Raw genomic sequence first — 25,000 nt, 5'->3', positions numbered from 1 at the left:
TATATATATATATATATATATACATACATATATATACAAACATACATATATATATATAGAAATTAAATACAACATACAGTACATATATACACATACATACATATATATACATAAATACACACACATATACATACATACATACATATATATATACACACACACACATATATATATATATATATATACATATACATATATATATATATATATATATATATACATATATATATATATATATATATATATATACATATATATATATATACATATATATATATATATATATATATATATATATATATATATATATATATATATATATATATATATATATATATATATATATGTCAAAATCAGTTTGTGATGAACCCCAAGATACAGAGACGGAGGCAGGCATTGAACAGGAAAACATGATTTAATTTAAAACACTAAAACAAAACAAAACAAAGGCTACAACAAAAAGCGCGGACGAGGCGGATAACCAACTAAGAAAGCTAGCATGGGAGCTAGAAAATAAAAGGAGCTTAGCCTGGAAGCTAGCAAAAACAAAAAGGGTCTAGCGGGGAAGCTAGCGGGTAGCTAGCTTCCACAACAGAAGTCTTAACGTGTAGTACAAAAAAAAACTTGGAAGCAGGGAACAAAAAAACAGTAGTCTACAAGCATCTAACACAATGTAGCTTACCGCTACGCTGCAAATACACGACACGAAAGGTAGCAACGACAAGAGCGACTTGACAAGACAATAATCCCGCATAGACTGGAGGAGAAAACAGGTCTAAATAGGAGCGGGCTGATTGACACCAGGTGTGGCCATATACATATATATATATATATGTATATATATATATATATGTATGTATGAAATGCAACACTATCATTTCTGGATGCAATGTGCCGCCTGTGTTGTTTCAGTCCTGATCCACAAGTCAGATGACAACAATTGCTATTGGGGCATGTTATTGTGCAAAGTGAGGAATCCTGTTTATAAACAAAGCCATGGCAACCTAGGGCCTTGCTTCTCGTTCTCACACAAGCTTGCCCTTCCGCACACAATGCTGACACACACAGACACGCACACACGCACATAGAGCAGCAGGCTTATTCTAAACGAGTCCCCATCTTGTCATCTGCCTGGATATGACCCAGAAATACAGTCACTGGAACAAATAGGCCACTGTCATATTAATCTGCACCTCTACAATTTGATGGCAATATGATTCGGTGTGTTCACAGTCAGACACGTTTAGCCACTCCAACCTTGCAGCCGTGACACAGACGGTGTAGTCGGTCCACAAAAAAAGGGGCAAGCAGGTCATGGGAGAAGAATGCGGCGGTGATATTTTCTCCGTGAAATACTTTGAACACAGGGATTGTGTAATTGCGGCTTTAGATACTCGCCAGGTGGAGTCTGCGGAGATGTGCCCTCGTTTGTACTTAAGCACGTCCTTTCACGCACGCTCCTGACTCTGCGTTTTGTTTGTTAGAGCGTCGGACATTCTGGGTGCGTATGAAGGAAATAGGTTTGAGCAGGGTTTACCACATGCCTTGCAGTGATAATGTCAGCGAGAATATCTCGGGTCCATCAAAGTACGTCCATTCATTACAATCACGTACGTATTGCTTACGTCATCACAACATCGACTATGCCGTTTCGGTGGTCAAAGTCTTTTATCGGTGGCCACATTTTTTTATGCATTATTAGTAAATAGTGCATAAAATAAATGCCATGTATATCTATATATTCAAACCCCGTTTCCATATGAGTTGGGTAATTGTGTTAGATGTAAATATAAACGGAATACAATGATTTGCAAATCATTTTCAACCCATATTCAGTTGAATATGTTACAAAGACAACATATTTGATGTTCAAACTGATAAACTTGTTTTTTTTTTGCAAATAATCATTAACTTTAGAATTTGAAGCCAGCAACACGTGACAAAGAAATTGGGAAAGGTGGCAATAAATACTGATAAAGTTGAGGAATTCTCACCAAAGACTTATTTGGAACATCCCACAGGTGTGCAGGCTAATTGGGAACAGGTGGGTGCCATGATTGGGTATAAAAGCAGTAACTAATTCACAAACAAGGATGGGGTGAGGGTCACCAATTTGTAAGCACATTGTCGAACAGTTTTAGAACAACATTTCTCAACGAGCTGTAGCAAGGAATTTAGGGATTTTACCATCTACGGTCCGTAAAGTCATCAAAAAGGTTCAGAGAATCTGGAGAAATCACTGGACGTAAGCGATGATATTACGGACCTCTGATCGGTACTGCATCAAAAACAGATATCAATGTGTAAAGGATATCACCACATGGACTCAGGAACACTTCATAAAACCACTGTTAGTAACTACAGTTGGTTGTTACATCTGTAAGTGCAAGTTAAAACTCTGCTATGCAAAGCAAAACCCATTAATCAACAACACCAAGGAACGCCGCTGGCTTCGCTGGGCCCGAACTCATCTAAGATGGACTGATGCAAAGTCAAAAAGTGTTCTGTGGTCTGACAAGTCCACGTTTCCAATTATATTTGGAAACTGTGGACCTGGTGTCCTCCGGAACAAAGAGGAAAATAACCGCCCGGATTGTTTTAGGCGCAAAGTTCAAAAGCCAGCATCTGTGATGGTATGGGGGTGTATTAGTGCCCAAGGCATGGGTAACTTAAACATCTGTGAAGGCACCATTGATGCTGAAAGGTACATACAGGTTTGGGAGCAACACATGTTTTCATCCAAGCACCGTTATCATGGACGCCCCTGCTTATTTCAGCAAGACAATGCAAGCCACGTGTTACAACAGCGTGGTTTTGTAGTAAAAGAGTGCGGGTACTTTCCTGGCTCGCCTGCAGTCCAGACCTGTCTCCCATTGAAAATGTGTGGCGCAATATGAAGAGTAAAATACGACAGCGGAGACCCCGGACTGTTGAACGACAGAAGCTCTACATAAAACAAGAATGGTAAAAATTCCACTTTCAAAGCTTCAACAATTAGTTTCCTCAGTTCCCAATTGTTTATTGAGTGTTGTTAAAAGAAAATGTGATGTAACACAGTGGTGAACATGCCCTTTCCCACTTACTTTGGCACGTGTTGCAGCCATGAAATTCTAAGTTAATTATATTTTGCAAAAAAACAAAGTTTATGAGTTTGAACATCAAATATCTTGTCTTTGTAGTGCATTCAGCTGAATATAGGTTCAAAGGATTTGCAAATCATTGTATTCCGTTTATATTTATATCTAACACAATTTCCCAATTCATATGTAAACGGTGTTTGTAGATTATCCATCCATCCATCCATTTTCTACCGCTTATTCCCTTTGGGGTTGCGGGAGGCGCTGGTGACTATCTCAGCTACAATCGGGCGGAAGGCGGGGTACACCCTGGACAAGTCGCCACCTCATCGCAGGGCCAACACAGATAGACAGACAACATTCACACTCACATTCACACACTAGGGCCCATTTAGTGTTGCCAATCAACCTATCCCCAGGTGCATGTCTTTGGAAGTGGGAGGAAGCCGGAGTACCGGGAGGGAACCCACGCATTCACGGGGAGGACATGCAAACTCCACACAGAAAGATCCCGAGCCCGGGATTGAACCCAGGACTACTCAGGACCTTCGTATTGTGAGGCAGGCGCACTAACCCCTCTGCCACCGTGAAGCCTATATAGATTATATTCCTTTAAATTATTTTACCCTAAAAAAACCCTTCATTTTTAGGGTGTGGTGGCTTTTATTTTGCTGCGGCGGGCCGACACAATCAATTACATGCAAGGGAAACCTTGTTGAGGTAGAGCTGGACGATAAAACGACATCAATATATTGCGTAATCGATATCAATAAAAAAATATGTTCAATAGAACGTTCTATAATTACTTTTCTCCTTGGTCGAAAGACAGCGAACGTTGCGAAGCAAGGTTGGTTGCATGAACAAAGAGACTCGCTCTATGGTGACCGAGCAACGCAGGAATTGAACACTGATCAGCGGGAGTGGGACGCTAACAGCCAATCAGGCAACAGTATCGACATTGGTTGCGCCATTTTATTATCTGTGCATGGAGTGAGAAGAGAAAGTCAAAATGAAGAAAATGTGGATACAATTATTATTTACTATTGTGTTTACATTGGTTGTGTCACGGCGTGGGCTCGAACACACTTTCCCCCTATTCGCTGACAGCGCGCCGAGACACGCCCCTGCTCGCGCTGGCCCACATGCCGGCAAGAGTTAGTGCTGCAAGGGATTCCGGGTATTTGTTCTGTTGTGTTTATGTTGTGTTATGGTGCGGATGTTCTCCCGAAATGTGTTTGTCACTCTTGTTTGGTGCGGGTTCACAGTGTGGCGCATATTCGTAACAGTGTTAAAGTTGTTTATAGGGTCACCCTCACTGTGACCTGTATGGCTGTTGACCAAGTATTGCCTTGCATTCACTTATGTGAGTGTAGTAGCCGCATATATTACGTGACTGGGCAGGAAAACTGTTTGTAAAGAGGAAAATCAGATGCGATGACAGGTTGTAGAGCATGTTAAAAGCAGTACCTTTAAGGCACACCTCCGATATTGTTGTCCGGGGGCAAATCGGGAGAAATTCAGGAGAATGATTGCCCCGGGAGATTTTCGGGAGGGGCACTGAAATTCGGTAGCTTCCCGGGAAAATAGTGAGGGTTGGCAAGTATGAGTATTAGCGGCACCGCCGTTGTATAATACCGGCGGGCCAGCTCTAATTTTGATTTAATATTGCCTCAAGGGCCAAATTAAATTAAATTTGACAGAGTTTGACACCCATGAGCTAGACCAGGGGTGTCAAACTTAAATACAGAGTGGGCCAAAATCTAAAACTGAACAAAGCCGCGGGCCGAGGTTGAACAAATTAACCCTTAACAAGTTTTGCATTGAATATTGAACTAGCAAGGCTTATATAACTTTATAGTGACATGCAAAATCGAGTTTCAAATAATAATAATAATTTAAAAATATCAATGGCATATAAAATAAAATTTAAATAAAAATTGAATGCCTCTTTTTGGCGGTGGGGTTGAGGTGGACGGGGTTTGGTGACAGCGGGGGGTATATATATTGTAGCGTCCCGGAAGACTTAGTGCTGCAAGGCGTTCTGGGTATTTGTTCTGTTGTGTTTATGTTGTGTTACGGTGCGGATGTTCTCCCTAAATGTGTCATTCTTGTTTGGTGCGAGTTCACAGTGTGGCGCATATTCGTAACAGTGTTAAAGTTGTTTATAGGGCCACCCTCAGTGTGACCTGTATGGTTGTTGACCAAGTATGCCTTACATTCACTTGTGTGTGTGTGTATAAGCCGCATGTGTTATGTGACTGGGCCGGCACGCTGTTTGTATGGAGGAAAAGCGGACGTGGAGACAGGTTGTAGAGAACGCCAAAGGCAGTGCCTTTAAAGCCCACCCCAAATATTCTTGTCCGGGATGAAATTCGGGAGGGGCACTGAACTTCAGGAGTCTCCCGGGAAAATCGAGAGGGTTGGCAAGTAAGAGTATTAGCGGTGAATGCGGTGTTACAGCGGCGGGCCAGCTCTAATGTTAATTTGATATTGCCTCAAGGGCCAAGTAATTTGGCCCGTGGGTCGGAGTTTGACACCCTTGAGCTAGACGAAGTGGCTGGGGAGAGGAAAGTCTGGGCTTCCCTGCTTAGGCTGCTGCCCCCGCGACCCGAACCCGGATAAGGGAGAAGAAGATGGATGGATGGACAATAAATATCAATAATTATCTATACCGCCCGATATAAAGCACTCGTATGGTGACGGTTCAGCCCTGGGTTGAAGGGTTAATTAGTGCGCTGTCTTGAACAGTGTGCACTGACAGGAAGACAAGGCAGGGTGTCCTTGCCAAAATCCCCTCTAACACATGGTGCGGCACATGCACACAAAGAATATATAACAGCGCGTGCGGACACGCACTCGACCACCCCCCCCGTCCCCCCACCCCCCATGGACCCAATTGTGGCTTACACGACCGCATTCGCATATTTTCACACGCGCGTGCTGAGGAGCCAAATCCGTTTTCCCGTTGCTACAGCAAAAGCATACTTTGGTGTCAACGGCAACCTTGTTGCCATGGTGATGTGTATACAAGAGAAACTCTGTGCCCTTGTAGCCAAGGGCCCAGATGACAGCGTAGCGTGAGGGAGTGCGCACCAACGCACGCATACTGTCGTTCAATTTGTTCTTAAGCACCAGCGTACACGCACGGATTACTCAGACCGAGACAGCGGTTCATATAATGGTCAAGGAGAGGCGCCACTGCAATATCTAAACCAGTTAAACATGCAACCATCGATCCTCCAACACCCCCCAGGCATGATGAAATCTTAAGACTGCTGGCGTCTGCGTTATTAAATCCTCCAGTATTAATTTAGCGCTAATTGAGTGAGGGATTCATTCCCCGTTTACCCGCAGTCTTTAATGGAGTCAAATCTGGATGGGAAAACCCGTATAAAAGACTAGATCAAGACTTGAATCAAAAGCGAAACGCTGTTCCCAGCGGAGGAAACGTTAGAGTGGGAAGAGAACTAAGAAAGCGAGATAGAGATCATCAACTATTGATAAGGTCGAATATCTGGTAGAGCTGTAGACAAAATACTGACTATGTCTGACTTCAAGTTGGATATGCTGGCAAACCACTGATAAATTGTCTGCCTGTGATAGAAGTTATTATCACACAGTATGCTGGCAGTTATGGGTCAGATGCTATATTTAACCTGTGCATGCTTGTAGGGTTATTTGAGTCAAAGTGTTCTGTGTAGGACTGATCAATAATATTCTACAACACAAATACGTTGTAACAACGTGCTTTTTGACGACGTTTATTCAATGTCAGGTCAGGACATTTATTCATAGTATTTACTTATATGGCCCAATCTCACGGCATTCGGCCGTAGCATTTACTTGTATGACCCAATCTCAGGGAATTTATCCATTGTACTGACTTATATGTCTAAATCTCAGGGCATTCACCCATAGCATTTACCTATATGACCCAATCTCAGGACATTTATCCATAGTTTTTACCTATATGGCTCAATCTCAGGGCATGCATCTATAGCATTTACCTTTGGGCCCAATCTCACGGCATTTACCCATAGCAATTACTTATATGACCCAATCTCAGGACATTTATCCATAGCATTTACTTATATGGCTCAATCTCAGGGCATGCATCTATAGCATTTACCTATAGGACCCAATCTCACGGCATTTTCCCAAAGCAATTACTTATATGGCCCAATCTCAGGGCATTCATACTTAGACATGACTTTTAAGCACAATTCAACAAAATAACTACAAATTACGTATGTGGCTCAATCTCAGGGCATTTATCTATATCATTACTTATATGACCAAATCTCAAGGCATTTACCCATAGCAATTACTTATATGGCCCAATGTTAGGACATTTATTCATAGCATTTACTTATATGGCTCAATCTCAGGGCATGCATGTATAGCATTTACTTGTAGGACCCAATCTCAAGGCATTTACCCACAGCAATTATTTATGAGACCCAATCTCAGGGCATTTATCCATAGCAATTACTTATATAGCCCAATATCAGGGCATTTAGCCATAGCATTTACTTATATGGCGCAATCTCAGGGCATGCATCTACAGCATTTACCTATAGGACCCAATCTCACGGAATTTACCCATAGCAATTACTTATATGGCCCAATCTCAGGGTATTTATCCATAGCATTTACTTATATGGCTCAATCTCATGGCATGCATGTATAGCATTTACTTATAGGACCCAATCTCACGGAATTTACCCATAGCAATTACTTATATGGCCCAATCTCAGGGTATTTATCCATAGCATTTACTTATATGGCTCAATCTCATGGCATGCATGTATAGCATTTACTTATAGTACCCAATCTCACGGCATTTACCCATAGCAATTACTTATAAGGCCCAATCTCAGGGCATTCATACTTAGATATTACTTTTAAGCACAATTCAACAAAATAACTACAAAAGTTAGGGGCATATTTTTACGAAACTTTCGGGGCATTCATCCATAGCATTTACGTATGTGGCCCAATATCAGAGCATCCATTTACAGCATTTACTTATATGACCCAATCTCAGGACATTTATCCATAGGATTAATTTATATGGCTCAATCTCAGGGCATGCATCTATAGCATTTACCTATAGGACCCAATCTCACGGCATTTACCCATAGCAATTACTTATATGGCCCAATCTCAGGGCATTCACATTTAGACATGATTTTTAAGCACAATTCAACAAAATAACTACAAATTACGTATGTGGCTCAATCTCAGGGCATTTATCTATATCATTACTTATATGACCAAATCTCAAGGCATTTACCCATAGCAATTACATATATGGCCCAATGTTAGGACATTTATTCATAGCATTTACTTATATGGCTCAATCTCAGGGCATGCATGTATAGCATTTACTTGTAGGACCCAATCTCAAGGCATTTACCCACAGCAATTATTTATGAGACCCAATCTCAGGGCATTTATCCATAGCAATTACTTATATAGCCCAATATCAGGGCATTTATCCATAGCATTTACTTATATGGCGCAATCTCAGGGCATGCATCTACAGCATTTACCTATAGGACCCAATCTCACGGAATTTACCCATAGCAATTACTTATATGGCCCAATCTCAGGGTATTTATCCATAGCATTTACTTATATGGCTCAATCTCATGGCATGCATGTATAGCATTTACTTATAGGACCCAATCTCACGGAATTTACCCATAGCAATTACTTATATGGCCCAATCTCAGGGTATTTATCCATAGCATTTACTTATATGGCTCAATCTCATGGCATGCATGTATAGCATTTACTTATAGGACCCAATCTCACGGCATTTACCCATAGCAATTACTTATAAGGCCCAATCTCAGGGCATTCATACTTGGATATTACTTTTAAGCACAATTCAACAAAATAACTACAAAAGTTAGGGGCATATTTTTACGAAACTTTCGGGGCATTCATCCATAGCATTCACGTATGTGGCCCAATATCAAAGAATCCATTTACAGCATTTACTTATATGACCCAATCTCAGGGTATTTTTTCATTGACATAGCATTTAAACAAAACTCAACAACAGATTTTCATAGAACTTTCAGGAGATGTCCGAAATGAAATTCGGACCAACGTTTGAAGAACAACTGCTAATTTAAAACTGATGAAGAAACATTTTCAGATGAAATGCACTTTCTCTCATACTAACACAAGAATTTGTTTTAAACCAGGGGTCACCAACGCGGTGCCCGCGGGCACCAGGTAGCCCGTAAGGACCAGATGAGTCGCCCGCTGGCCTGTTCTAAAAATAGCTCAAATAGCAGCACTTATTTATTTACTAGCAAGCTGGCCTCGCTTTGCTCGACATTTTTAATTCTAAAAGAGACTAAAGTCAAATAGAATTTGAAAGTCAAAGAAAATATTTTAAAGACTTGGTCTTCACTTGTTTAAATAAATTCTATTTTTTTTTTTTTTTACTTTGCTTCTTACAACTTTCAGAAAGACAATTTTAGAGAAAAAATACAAACTTAAAAATGATTTTAGGATTTTTAAACGCATATCAATTTTTACCTTTTAAATTCCTTCCTCTTTTTTCCTGACAATTTAAATCATTGTTCAAGTATTTTTTTTTTGTAAAGAATAATACATACATTTTAATTTAATTATTCATTTTAGCTTCTGTTTTTTTTTACGAAGAATATTTGTGAAATATTTCTTCAAACTTATTATGATTAAAATTCAAAAAAATTTAAATCTTATTTCAAAGTCTTTTGAATTTCTTTTGAAATAATAATAATAATAAAAACGATCCTAAATTTTTGTTTAGTACGGTAGCATCGCTAACCCAACAAGGGACTCCTTCCAGTAGCTCCACCCACTCAGCTGATGACTTTATGCAATTCTTTAGTAAGAAAATTGAAGTCATTAGAAAGGAGATTAAAGACAATGCGTCCCAGCTACAACGGGGTTCTATTAACACTGACACGATTGTATATACGGCGGATACTGCCCTCCAAAATAGTTTCTCTCGTTTTGAGGAAATAACATTAGAGGAATTGTTACAACGTGTAAATGGAATAAAACAAACAACATGTTTACTTGACCCTCTTCCTGGGAAACTGATCAAGGAGCTCTTTGTATTATTAGGTCCATCAGTGCTAAATATTATAAACTTATCACTTTCCTCGGGCACTGTTCCCCTAGCATTCAAAAAAGCGGTTATTCATCCTCTTCTTAAAAGACCTAACCTCGATCCTGACCTCATGGTAAACTACCGACCGGTGTCTCACCTTCCCTTCATTTCAAAATGATTCCCAAAGCCCAAAAAAAGTCTGCGGGCTATAGAGCGTTTTCCGTTCGGGCTCCAGTACTCTGGAATGCCCTCCCGGTAACAGTTCGAGATGCCACCTCAGTAGAAGCATTTAAGTCTCACCTTAAAACTCATTTGTATACTGTAGCCTTTAAATAGACTCCCTTTTTAGACCAGTTGATCTGCTGTTTCTTTTCTTTTTCTTCTATGTCCCACTCTCCCCTGTGGAGGGGGTCCGGTCCGATCCGGTGGCCATGTACTGCTTGCCTGTGTATCGGCTGGGGACATCTCTGCGCTGCTGATCCGCCTCGACATCTCTGCGCTGCTGATCCGCCTCCGCTTGGGATGGTTTCCTGCTGGCTCCGCTGTGAACGGGACTCTCGCTGCTGAGTTGGACCCGCTTTGGACTGGACTCTCGCGACTGTGTTGGATCCATTGTGGATTGAACTTTCACAGTATCATGTTAGACCCGCTCGACATCCATTGCTTTCCTCCTCTCTAAGGTTCTCATAATCATTATTGTCACAGACGTCCCACTGGATCATTATTGTCACCGATGTCCCACTGGGTGTGAGTTTTCCCTGCCCTTATGTGGGCCTACCGAGGATGTCGTGGTGGTTTGTGCAGCCCTTTGAGACACTAGTGATTTAGGGCTATATAAGTAAACATTGATTGATTGATTGATTGAAATTTTTGTTCTGGAAAATCTAGATGAAATAATGATTCATCTTTGTTAGACATAAAGTTTGGTCCAATTTGTCATATATTGTAACAAAGTGCAGATTGGATTTCAACCTATTCAAAACATGTCATCAAAATTCTAAAATTAATCTTAATCAGGAAAAAATACTAATGATGTTCCATAAATTTTTTTTTCAATTTTTTCAAAAAGATTCGAATTAGCTAGTTTTTCTCTTCTTTTGTTCGGTTTAATTTTGAATTTCAAAGAGTCGAAATTGAAGATAAACTATGTTTCAAAATTTAATTTTCATTTTTTTCCCTGTTTTCTCCTCTTTTAAACTGATCAATTAAGAGGTTTTTTCATCATTTATTCTCTACAAAAAACCTTCTGTAAAAGGAAAAAAAATGTACGACGGAATGACAGACAAAAATACCCATTTTTTAATATATATAGATTTATTTATTAAAGGTAAATTGAGCAAATTGGCTATTTCTGGCAATTTATTTAAGTGTGTATCAAACTGGTAGCCCTTTGCATTAATCAGTACCCCAGAAGTAGCTCTTGGTTTCAAAAAGGTTGGTGACCCCTGTTTTAAACAATTTCAATATCGGCTCAGACAGGTAGAAGCAAAGAGAATTACCTGGCTGCGGTCTTTGTCCACCTTCTTGAAGCACTTGTTCAATGACAGATTGTGGCGCACCGAGTTCTTCCATCCTGTGGGGGCGCTGGCAAAGTAGGGAAAATGCTCCAGGATCCAGCCGTAGATGTCTTTTACCGGCAGGCGCTTGTTCGGCGCGTCCTCGATCGCCATAAAGATCAAGCAGCTGAACGAGTACGGCGGTTTCCGGTTGGCCCCCGCCGCCAAGTCGTACGCCGAGTGTGCGTCGCCCAACAGGGGGTCGTCCGGGCACGGCGACGAGGAAGACGGCGAGCGGGGGTGCTGGCCGTCGGGGTCCAGCAGCGGGGAAACGCTACGCAGCCCGGAGTGGCTGAAGCTGTTGAGGAGGTCGGTGCTCTCGTGGAGCCAGGACAGACTGGTCAGCTCCTCGTCCTCGGCTTTGGAGAAGGAGGCCGACAACGACAGGGACAGGTCGGCCGCCTCCGCCTCCGACGCCGCGTCTCCTTGCCGGTACGGCGGACTCATGCCTTGCGAGGCGCTGGCTCCACTGCTGGGGCTCTGAGCCTTCTTACTGGGGGGCATGGTGGGTCCCATCCAGCCTGGGGCTCACTCCTGCACAGGGAGACAACAGAGGTCTTAAGGCCAGGGGCCAAAAACAAGGTCAGGTACTCATTTGTGTTCCGTAAAGGCCAAAGGGTGGAGGCAAACAACGCTCTTTGAACCACATCTCCAATTAGGCTGGCCAAGATGCGAGGCAAAAACCGCGATCCTCATCATTTTTCTGACAGGTTTTTTTATGAATTTCTCACTGGGATGGCAAATGTTGTGCTCCAGTGGTGGAGGAAAGCTTCCCTGCGCATCTACCGGCCAATTACCGTGGTGGCACGTGGATATATTGACGTTACGCAAGGTTGCTACCACAATGAAGTCGCCTGTATGCGACCATCGTTGCTGGATCATGCTGGTTTCCAACATGTCAGCAGTGAAGGATTCTGTAATCCCAGCTCCGCTCCTCGGAACACAACATCCTGTGGCGACTTGTGACGGAGCGGTATTTACATATGAGTCATCACTGAAGTTCTCCCAGATACATATCTATATATAGTACAGTGCAGGAGTGGCCAAACTACGGCTCCGGTTTGGCCGGCTAGACGTCATGAGTTTAATAAGGAATCTGGCTGGCGGCGTGTATCCAAATTGATTTGAAATATCTGAATTGCTAAAAATTTGCGGACGGTGTGAGTAAATCCGGTCAATGACCATTAAAATTCGCATTCAAGTGGACACAGCACAGCATTTACTTTTATGACACAATCCAAACAACCTTCCCTAGTCATGGTGCGAAAAATATAAATGAAACCAACACAAAAAGTCAACACACGTGGTGAGACAAATGATTGTAATTTGGAAAAACAGAACCGTTGTTATTTTTACGGTAAAATGACGGCGACTAAGCTGTTCGTTTTTTCTTCCCAGCCTTTGTTTTGACAATGCTTACTATAAATGGTAAAACGGTTTGAAATATTTTTCACGATCAAATTCTGGCAACTGAGTTACCAGGTTTTACCATGAAATTTGTTGGCGTTTTTATACCAAACACTAAGTCAAAAAACAGAAGTGCGGTTATTTCTACGGGAAAACTATCGGTACCTAAGCTACCAGTTTTTCCCCCCTGTAAAATCTATGCCAGTTGTTTTTACAGGGCATGATTGTATATGCAATAACGGCACTCAGGTTATTTTTACGTTAAAATTCTGGCAACTTAGCTGCAAATTTTCTTTACAGTATTTTTTTTACATTACAGTGCCACTGTAAATGGAAAAGAAACGCACCACTTTTATTTTTTTTGTAAGACTTTGACGACTGAGCTGCTCGTGTTTTACCGTAAAATCTATTGCCGTTATTTTGACAGTGCACAATTGGTAAAAGGAAAATAAACAAACAGTACTACTGTAATTTTTACCGTAAAATTCTAGGAAATGAGCAGTTTTTTTAAATACGTAAAATCTGTGGTTATTTTTACAGTGCATAGCTGTAAATGGAAAAACGGCAGTCCGTTTTTTATGATAAAATGATGTCAGTTTGTAGCATGAAATATACAGTGTTATTATTATTATTTTTTTTTTACAGTGCATTACTGCAAAAATGTAAACGTTATCACTGCTGTTTTTACACTAACATTCTAGCAAAAGAGCTGCCAGTTTTTTTTACTGTAAAATCCGTGGACATTATTTTTACAATTTATTACTGTAAATAGTAAAAATTGTTATATTTATGGTAAACTTTTGGCAACTGAACAGCCATTTTTTACAGGAAAAAAATAGTGTTTTTCTTTTTTTCACAGTGCATTACTGTAAAATGAAAAAAACTATTTTCATGGAAAATTCTGGCAACTGAGCTGCCAGTTTTTTTTTATCTGTGATTCTTTTTTGCATAACAGTAAATGGGAAAATGGTATTCCTGTTTTTTATGATAAAATTAAGTCAGTTTTTTGTGTAAAATCTACAGTGTTATCATTATTATTATTATTTTTTACAGTGCATTACTGCAAATAAAAAAACCGTACCATAGTTGTTTTACGGTAAAATTCTAGCAACTAAGTTGCCAGTTTTTTACCGTAATATCTATGGACGTTATGTTTTACAATGCCTTACTGTAAGTATTAAAAAGTACTATATTTATGGTAAAATTTTGGTGACTTAACAGCCAGTTTTTTTTACCGGAAAATATACTGGGGTTTTTGTTGTTGTTGTTCTTTTTTGTGCATTACTATAAAATATAAAAACAATACCAGTTATTTTCATCGAAAATTTTGGCTACTGAGCTGCCAGTTTTTTTTTTTTAACCGTAAAATTTGTGGTTATGTTTTGCATAACTGTGAATGGGAAGACAGTAGTCCTGTTTTTTCATGATAAAATTAAGTCAGTTTTTAGTGTAAAATCTATAGTGTTATTATTATTTATTTATTTTTACAGTGCATTACTGCAAATAGAAAAATAGTACCATAATAAAATTCTAGCAAATAAGATGCAAGTTTTTTTGCTGTAAAACTATGGACTTTATTTTTACATTGCATTACTGAAACAGTAAAGACTGTTTTATTTATGGTAAAATTTTGGTGACTGAACAGCCAGTTTTGTTTTTTACTGGAAAATCTACTGGGGTTTTTTGTGTTTATTTTTTTTGTGCATTACTGTAAAATAGAAAATGATACCAGTTTATATATATATATATATATATATATATATATATACATATAGTTTATACATATATATATATATATATGTATAAACTTGTTTAAATTCATTATTATTATCAACTTGGCAGCTTTTTGACATTACATGATGCCTTTATTACTATTTTTACATTTTGATGGAGAGAGGTATTTTTTTGTTTTCTTCATCATTTATTCATTTTTTAAATGTATGTACATTTATATGTACATGTAGATGAAATATCGGGACATTGTTCCTGTATGCGGATGACTCGGCCCTGCTGGTATCCGGCAAGGACAAGTCACAGGTGGAACAAATCCTCAGTGCTGAACTCCTCAATATTTGCACCTGGCTCGCTGACAAGCTATCCATACACTTAGGTAAAACGGAATCCATCCTATTTGGGTCCCATATCAAACTTAAGAAGGTCAGTGACTTCACTATAAAAGTGGGTGACGTTGTTATCACCAGGAAGGATGAGATCACCTACCTGGGTTCCATTCTAGAGGCTAATCTTTCCTGTGATAAAATGGCAACCAAGGTGATCAAAAAGGTCAACCAAAGAACGAGATTCCTCTACAGAATCTCCTCTCTGGTCAACAAAAGCACCTTGAGGATTCTAGCGGAAACTCTCATTCAACCCTTCTTCGATTACGCTTGCACCTCCTGGTACCCCAGCACCTCCAAAACCCTCAAATCTAGACTCCAAACATCCCAGAATAAGCCAATCCGGTTACTTTTAGACCTCCAACCCAGATCACACCTCAATCCAACCCACTTCTCCAAAGTGGGCTGGCTCAGGGTGGAGGACAGAGTAAAACAACTTGCACTGAGCCTAGTCTATAAAATCCGCTACACCTCCTTGATACCGAAGTACATGTCAAATTACTTCTTTAACGTAAATGACCGCCATAACCACAACACCAGGGGGAGCTCCACAAACCACGTTAAACCCATATTTCGATCTAACAAAGGTCTTAACTCATTCTCTTTCTATGCCACATCAATGTGGAATGCACTCCCAACAGGTATAAAAGTAAGTGCATCTCTATATTCCTTCAAAACCGCTCTAAAACAACACCTCCAGGCAACTTCAACACTTTACTAATACCCTCCTCCATTCACATCCCATCTCCCCGGATTATAAACAACTCAAATGTACTTCTAATGTATATACTTGTTCTTATGCTATCTGAACTCAATATGTTCTCTGCTGGCTGTACATATCCTACTAAATAAGACCTACACTGTTTCAATGTCCAAATTTCTCTGTTGATGCAATTGTTGATGACTGAAGTACTGATATCAACCAAAGCTCCTCATCCCACCCCCCGGTTTGTAAATGATGTAAATAATTCAATGTACATACTATTATGATTAACTTGTGTGATGACTGTATTATGTTGATAGTATATATTTGTACCATGAATTGATTAACGTGGACCCCGACTTAAACAAGTTGAAAAACTTATTCGGGTGTTCCCATTTAGTGGTGAATTGTACGGAATATGTACTGAACTGTGCAATCTACTAATAAAAGTATCAATCAATCAATCAAAGACAGATCCATTAAGAGTTTGAGCAGAAATATGTTGTATTGGAATGAACTATAAACAATAACACATAACAAAAAGCTGTGTCCTATGAATGGTTGTTGAAGTAATACCTTTGTGGCATGAAAAAAACAAGTATCAATATAAATATATGTCGATATAAAATGCTAAAGCAGTCTGGCTAATGAAGATGAAGTCCAATAAACAAGCGTTGTTCTTCTCCAACAATGCGCCCCTTGTGGTTGGGCCAACAAAAATAAAGAGGAGTGACACCTCTCATATGGAATACACAATATTCCCAGCCAGCGTTCAATTCCATGAGATGACAAAACATTTTAGCTAGTACTGATGTTATGTGAACACTGCTACGGTTTGCAGTCAAAGGACAAGTGATCATCCCAGTTAACAAAGTAAAAACGTTCCAAACGAGTTTTGACAACATTCATGACACATCGCCTGTGGCATGTTTCCTCAACTCATTAACTCTCGGTCTCAGCAGCTGATGAACGCTGTATTCAGAAAATAAAAGCAACATCAACTAGTTTTCTCCTTCGCTGTATACTTTAAGTGTGGGGACAAGTACGTTTGTCTCCAATATTGTCCACACCTGTCTCCATCCAAAGACAGCGAAGCAAAATTACGTTGAACCAAGCGCTTGGCTCCATTAACTCCGAGACAAAATCTCCGGAGCAAAGTCCGTGTAGTTAGCCCGCCATGATTGTAAATCCAAACGACACTCGTGCGCATGGGCCTGACTTCGTGTTGCCTAAAATTTATTAGTAAATGACCGGTTTTTGGTAATTACAAAATTAGACAATATTACTAACCGTCGAGAATTTTATCGAAAATGATCATTCTACCGTTTACCGTAACATCCCTAGTCCATAAACAAGTAAAAAGTCAAGGGCAGTCAATGATGTTGGTAAATTTTTTAGGGCATTACGGCAAATGACGAGGTCGGTCGCGGCTTTTGTCACAGTTAAATTCAAGCTCTGTATTTGTATTTATAAATGTACGAGGCTAAATTCCTCACTGTTGGTGCTGTTAATGTGCACCTCTGCTCTAAACACCTTGAAAGGTCTCTGTCAGAGTTGCCACTGACAGTTTGTCTGTGTTTTAGTTTCTCCTCTGTGTGTTGAGTATTTCCTGTCCGTAGTTCCTGTCTAGTGCTCTTATTTTGGTTCAGCTTCCTGTTTGTCTCCCTGTGTCATGTTTTCACTCAGCTGCGGCTGATTGGCATCTGGTCACACCTGATGTCCATCAGCCAGATCCTATTTTACCTGCTTTGTTCCTCCAGTCAGGGTTGGATCATTGTATTGTCGTTCGGACTTGTCGTTGCCATAGGTTGCTCTTGTCGTGTCTGGGATTCTTTTCAGCTATTACCTGTCGTGCTACATTTTGTCCTGGTCGTCGTAGCGGTAAGCTGTTCTTGTTAGCCATTAGTTATTTCCAGTTTTTCTGTTTGCTATCCTCTAGCTTCCATGATAAAGTTCCTTTTTTGTTTTTTAGTTTCCAGTGCTAGCTCCCTTAGTTTGTTATTCCGCCCACGTGCGTGCTTTTTGTTTGTTCTTGTTCCATTATTTAAATTAAATCATGTTTTCCCATTCAATGCCTGCCTCCTTCTCTGCATCATGGGGTTCATCAACAAATAACTCTGACAGTCTCATCCACCCATCTTCTTACGCTAATCCCAGGTAGGGCCGCGGGGGCAGCAGCCTAAACAGAGATATTTACACAATATTTTAAATGTTTTCTCCTCACATCTTCACACCCATCCATCTTTCTTCTACAACGCGCGACTCGCCGATCAACGTCGCCCGGAAACAAGGGCAGGGGGAAAAAAAAAACTCGATTTCCCAGGGAGGACGGGAAGGTTAACGGGCATGTTCCGAGGTTCCGTTGCGGGATTACACGTCGCTGGTGAGGTCGGTGAGATTACAAGTAAGACTGAATAAATTTGCACGCATTGGACGGCGCTTGACCTCTGCTTTTCGCGCCGGAGGAAACGTGCACGGAACAACTTTCCAGCTACGGGGGAGCTGAGTGCCTTGCTCAAGGGCAGGCTTATTGTGAATGCGGGGTCTCCGACAGACGTGTTGTCAAACACACAATATAGCAGCAAGGGGAAAAAACATGTTGCACAGCTACACACACACACACACACACACACACACACACACACATAGGCCGTATAGGCAAATGCTAAGGGCGGCGTCCAACAGGGGGCGCCACGCCAATGCCACAAATGTTCGAGGGGGAAAAAAAAAAAAAAGTTGGTACTATTATTTCTAAATACAAAAAATAATCCCACGTTAATTAAAATACAAAGTAAAGCCTATTTAATAGAAATATTATTTGTTAGAACATTACGGTGTGCCCCCTCCCTTCCCGTATCACAGGGGTCGGGAACCTTTTTGGCTGAGAGAGCCAAAAATCCAAATATTTAAAAAATGTATTTCCGTAAGAGCCATATGATATTTTTTTCAACACTGAACACAACTAAACGCGTGCATTTTTAAGTAAGACCAATATTTGTAGAGTATAACAGGTCTCTTATTTTTTGTAATAACATTGTTATTCTGAAGCTAACTGTGGAGGGAGCGTGGCGTGCGGGCCTGCAGCGAAGCGGGGTGTGCCAGGACCGTAGATGGCCCACCTGGGCCTTGTTATCTAATCACCTGTCGCTCTGTTATTATAAACAGCAGCCAGGAAGAGAGACGGGGTTGGGGCTGGAGCCAGAGCGCGAGCGAGAATGAAAGAGAAAACGACAATTGCTGGAAAACAACTGAGAGTCTTATTTGAAAATTAAACAATATTTAAACCCTGAAACAGGCTCTCATTTAGGTGCTTGGTGGTCTGAAGAACCCCAGAGATTGAAAGCCCCACATTAACCGATAATAAATAAATAACTTCTTACCATTATGCAACTTCTTCAACAGGTGCAGTAGAAAATATTTTTAAAAGTATTTCCGTGAGAGCCATATATTTTTAAACACTGAATACAACTAAATGTGTGTATTTTTAAGTAAGACCAATCACTTTAAGAGTATAATAAGTATCTTCTTCTCTAATATTTTTTTTCTGACGCTTACCAATAATGAATGAAATAGTACTTACCATCAATGCGACTTCTTGAACAGGTGTGGTAGAAAACGGATGGCTGGATTAAAATGCATAAGAATGTTTTATATGTTGAACGTTATTTTTAACACTGATTACTAGCGGAATTATTCATTACTTATCGCTGTGTTTTTCAACCACTGTGCCGCGACACACTGGTGTGCCGTGAGATACAGTCAGGTGTGTCGTGGCAGATTAAGTAATTTCACCTAATTGGGTTAAAAGTATTTTTTGAAAACCAGTAGTTAGAATCCGCAAATGTGCTGTTGTTGAGTGTCTGTGCTGGTTAGAGTAGCCGTGTAATACTCTTTCATATCAGTAGGTGGCAGCAGGTAGCTAATTGCTTTGTAGATGTCGGAAACATGGTTTGTCATGATCAGCGACAAACCATGCAGCAGGCAGCGTGTAGGTAAAAAGCTATCCAACACTTAAACCAAAAATAAACAAAAGGTGAGTGCCGCTAAGAAAAGGTATTAAAGCAAAACAAAATTAAAACTGAACTGGCTGCAAAGTAAACAAAACCAGAATGCTGGACGACAGCAAAGACTTGCAGCGTGTGGAGCAGACGGCGTCCACAAAGTACATCCGTACATGGCATGACAATCAACAACGTCCCCATAATGAAGGAGTGCGTCCCCACAACTTAAATAGTCCTGATTGCGAAAACAAAGCAGGTGCGGGGAAGAGCATTAAAGGAAGACATGAAACTGCTCCAGGAAAATACCAATAAGAGGAAAAGCCACCAAAAAAGGAGCGCAAGAGACACAGGAAAACACCAAAAAACTCAAAATAAGTTATGGCGTGATGAGACAGGCCGTGACTGTACACCTACATTGAGACAAGAGCTATTGCGGGAACAACTTTGTATCGTTTCACTATTTTATGTTTTTTGCTGGTGGTGTGCCTCGGAATTTTTTCAATTAAAAAAATGTGCCTTGGCTCAGAAAAGGTTGAAAAACGCTGACTTATCATGTTAAGCAATGTCAGCTAAGATTTATCTGAGAGCCAGGTGCAGTCATCAAAAGAGCCACATCCGGCTCTAGAGCAGGGGTGTCACACAAGTGAATGCAAGGCATACTTGGTCAACAACCATAAAGGTCACACTGAGGGTGGCCGTATAAATAACTTTAACACGGTTACAAATATGCGCCACACTGTGAACCCACACCAAACAAGAATGACACATTTCGTGAGAACATCCGCACCGTAACACAACATGAACACAACAGAACAAATACCCAGAACGCCTTGCAGCACTAAAACTGAACAAAGCCGTGGGCCGAGGTTGAACAAATTAACCTTTTAATAGGGACCCAAACAAGTTTTGCATTGAATATTGAACAAGCAAGGCTTATATAACTTTATAGTGACATGCAAAATCCAGTTTCAAATAATAATAATAATTAAAAAATATCAATGGCATATCAAATAAAATTTAAATAAAAATTGAATGCCTCTTTTCGGCGGTGGTGTTGAGGTGGACGCGGTTTGGTGATAGCGGGGGGGTATATATTGTAGCGTCCCGGAAGAGTTAGTGCTGCAAGGCGGTCTGGGTATTTTTTTTTGTTGTGTTACGGTGCGGATGTTCTCCCGAAAGGTGTCATTCTTGTTTGGTGTGGGTTCACAGTGTGGCGCATATTTGTAACAGTGTTAAAGTTATTTATCCGGCCACCCTCAGTGTGACCTGTATGGTTGTTGACCAAGTATGCCTTGCATTCACTTGTGTGTGTGTATAAGCCGCATGTATTATGTGACTGGGCCGGCACGCTGTTTGTATAGAGGAAAAGCGGACGTGGAGACAGGTTGTAGAGAACGCCAAAGGCAGTGCCTTTAAAGGGGAACATTATCACCAAACTTATGTTGTTGTCAATATATACCTTGATGTTGCAGAAAAACGACCATGAATTTTTTTAACCGATTTCCGAACTCTGGGTGAATTTTGGCCAATTAAACGCCTTTCTGTTTATCGGGCTTTTAGCGATGATGTCAGAACGTGACGTCACCGAGGTAACACACCCGCCATTTTCATTTTCACATTACAAACTCAGCTCTGTTATTGTCCATTTTTTCGACTATTTTTTTTAACCTTGGAGACATCATGCCTCGTCGGTGTGTTGTCGGAGGGTGTAACAACACTTACAGGGAAGGATTCAAGTTGCACCACTGGCAAGAAATCTGCTGCCAGACCTCCATTGAATGTGCCAGAGTGTCTGCACATTTTACCGGCGATGCTAAGACAGACATGGCACAGAGATGTATGGATAACCTGCAGATGCATTTGCAAAGATTAAGTCAACAAAATCACAAAGGTGAGTTTTGTTTATGTTGTTGACTTATGTGCTAATCAGACATATTTGGTCGCAGCATGACTGCCAGCTAATTGATGCTAACATGCTACGCTAATCGATGCTAACATGCTATTTACGCTAGCTGTATGTACATTTGAAACTAGATACCCACATTTATTGCGAAACAAACACTTACCAATCGACATATTTAAATTGCTCCAGTGTCACAAGATGCGAAAGTCCTGATCGTTTGGTCTGCACATTTTACCGGCGATGCTAATAAGGCAGCCATGCTATGAGCCATTTCATTAGGTACATCCATACTATGGCCGAATAGCGTCAATAGCTATTCGCTCAATAGCTTCAATTTCTTCTTCAATTTCGTTTTCGCTATCTGCCTCCATACTCCGACCATCTGTTTCAATAGATGCGTAATCTGTGGAATCTCTTAAGCCGCTGAAATCCGAGTCTGAATCCGAGCTAATGTCGCTATATCTTGCTGTGGTAACCGCCATGTTGTTAGTATTGGCAGCCCTGTATGACGTCACAGGGAAACGGACGGGTGGATTTACAGATAGCGAAAATCGGGCACTTTAAAGCTTTTTTAGGGATATTCCGGAAGGTGTGAAATTTTGAAAAAAACTTCGAAAAATAAAACAAGCCACTGGAAACGGATTTTTATTGTTTTTAACCCTTTTGAAATTGTGATAATGTCCCCCTTTAAAGCCCACCCGAAATATTGTTGTCCGGGATGAAATTCGGGAGGGGCACTGAACTTTGGGAGTCTCCCGGGAAAATCGAGAAGGTTGGCAAGTAAGAGTATTAGCGGTGAATGCTAATACTGAGCGGCTGGCCAGCTCTAATGTTAATTTGATATTGCCTCAAGGGCCAAGTGAAATTACACGGCGGGCCAGATTTGGCCCGCGGGCCAGAGTTTGACACCCCTGCTCTAGAGCAGGGGTGTCAAACTCAAATAAGGAGTGGGCCGAAATTTCAAACTGAATAAAGTCGCGGGCCAAGGTTGAACGAATGAACCTTTTAATAGGGACCCAAACAAGTTCTGCATTGAATATTGAACAAGCAAGGCATATATAACTTTATAGTGACATGCAAAATCCAGTTTCAAATAATAATAATGAAAAAATATCAATGGCATATCAAATAAAATTTAAACAAAAATTGAGAGTCTCTTTTCTATTTGCAGCCTTCTGAGGTAAATATCAAAATAAACTTTGTCCACAAGCTAATAATAAATGTGAAAATAAAATAACAATAATGAATGAATCAAACATTCAAGCTTTGAAGTAACAAGAGAAAGTGCATGAATAAATGGTTAATTATTGCTCAGTTTGCTACACTGATTTGCTTGAACAACGAATATGGAACAAGCAATAATTATATAACTTAATAGTGCAAAATCCACATTCAAAAAACAAACAGAAAAAAAATAAATGGTCAAATAAATACAATTTAAATAAAACATTTAATGCCTCTTTTCTATTTGCAGCCTTCTGAGGTAAATATCTACATTACATTTTTCCACAGGCTAATGAATCTTAAAATAAATTAATAATGAAATGGGTGGGTTTGGTGGTGGGGGGCGGGTTTTGGTGGTAGTCAGTGCTGCAAGGGGTTCTGGGGATTTGTTTTGTTGTGTTTATGTTGTGTTACGGTGCGGATGTTCTCCCGAAATGTGTTATCATTCTTGTATGGTGTGGGTTCACAGTGTGGGGCATATTTGTAACAGTGTTAAAGTTGTTTATACGGCCACCCTCAGTGTGACCTGTATGGCTGTTGAGCAAGTATGTATGGCATTCACTTAAGTGTGTGTACAAGTCGCATATATCATGTGACTTGGCCGGCACGCTGTTTGTATGGAGTAAAAGTGGACGTGACAACATATTGTAGACAACGCTAAAAGGAGTGCCTTTATACTACCGGCGGGCCAGCTCTAATGTTAATTTGATATTGCCTCAAGGGCCAAGAGAAATTACACGGCGGGCCAAATTTGGCCCAGCGGGCCAGAGTTTGACACCCATGCTCTAGAGCCATAGGTTCCCTACCCCTGATATACACACTTCACTGCCGATGTGGGGGGGGGGGCGCCACCTAAAATCTTGCCTAGGGCGCCATATTGGTTAGGGCCGGGCCTGCGCACGCGCCCGCACACGCACGCACACGCACACACACACACACACACACACACACACACACACACACACACACACACACACACACACACACACACACACACACACACACACACACACACACACACACACACACACACACACACACACACACACACACACACACACACACACACACAGGGATTAAGTCCAGATATGTTCTGGCTGGCCCCTGTGCGGTGCGATGGCTCTCTAATCCAAGGTGATCATCTGCCGATCTGTCCCCTCACTCCGCGTGATTGACGGGCAGCTGTCGCCCGCGGCAACCCGGCCGCCCCGCGACAACTGTCGCCATGGCAACAAAGGGAAACAACGCTCTTCCGCTCTCCACCCCGATCGCTCCGCCAAACGCCGCCGTGCTAAATATAGAATTGTCACGTATAGCCGCACGTACGCCGCCACATTGTCCCCTTTTTGCCCCCCACCCCGCTTTCCTCCCACTTCCTAACGGCAACGCGCTCGTTGGACAAGCGGTAGCTGTCCGCGGCGCCGCCTCCCCGCGCCAAAGTTGACGTTGAGCGTAATGAACTCAAATTGCTTCGGCGAGTGTGGAGAGGCCGGGCGAAGCATGTTTGGCAGATTTTTTTTCTAAATGTCTTCCTCTGCTCGTGTTTTTTACCAGATACCCGCCGATACGGCTTGTTTATCTAACTATTTGTAGCCCATATTCAAATAAGGTAAAAGTTATTCAAACATGAAAAGGCTTCAGCACCCCCTGAGACCCCGAATGGGAATAGCGGTACAAAATGGATGGATGGAAAGTATAGGGCTGTAAAGATTAGTCAGTAATAAAATTTGCCGCCAACAAATATATCTGTCGACAATAGTCATGACGTAGACCAGGGGTCACCAACGTGGGAGGACCAGATGAGTAGCCCACTGGCCTGTTCTAAAAATATCTCAAATAGGAGCACTTACCAGTGAGCTGGCTCTATTTTTTTAATTTTATTTATTTACTAC

At 40.9% G+C, this 25,000-nt stretch overlaps 1 protein-coding gene across 2 annotated transcripts in view; it reads right to left on the bottom strand.

The window, feature by feature from the left end:
* Window positions 1-25,000, bottom strand: part of LOC133542358 (forkhead box protein N3-like) — a 232,241-nt gene that overhangs the window by 107,666 nt on the left and 99,575 nt on the right. For both annotated transcript variants that reach the window (XM_061886415.1, XM_061886416.1), the window contains exon 2: window positions 11,697-12,287. In XM_061886415.1, the coding sequence (XP_061742399.1) occupies window positions 11,697-12,269 (573 nt within the window). In that variant the 5' untranslated portion in view covers window positions 12,270-12,287. The remainder of the gene's footprint in view (window positions 1-11,696; window positions 12,288-25,000) is intronic.

The sequence above is a fragment of the Nerophis ophidion genome, linkage group LG24, assembly GCF_033978795.1.
Source record: "Nerophis ophidion isolate RoL-2023_Sa linkage group LG24, RoL_Noph_v1.0, whole genome shotgun sequence".
Taxonomy (NCBI): domain Eukaryota; kingdom Metazoa; phylum Chordata; class Actinopteri; order Syngnathiformes; family Syngnathidae; genus Nerophis; species Nerophis ophidion.
The sequence above is the reverse complement of the archived record's forward strand: the minus strand, read 5'-3'. Positions and strand labels throughout refer to the sequence as shown.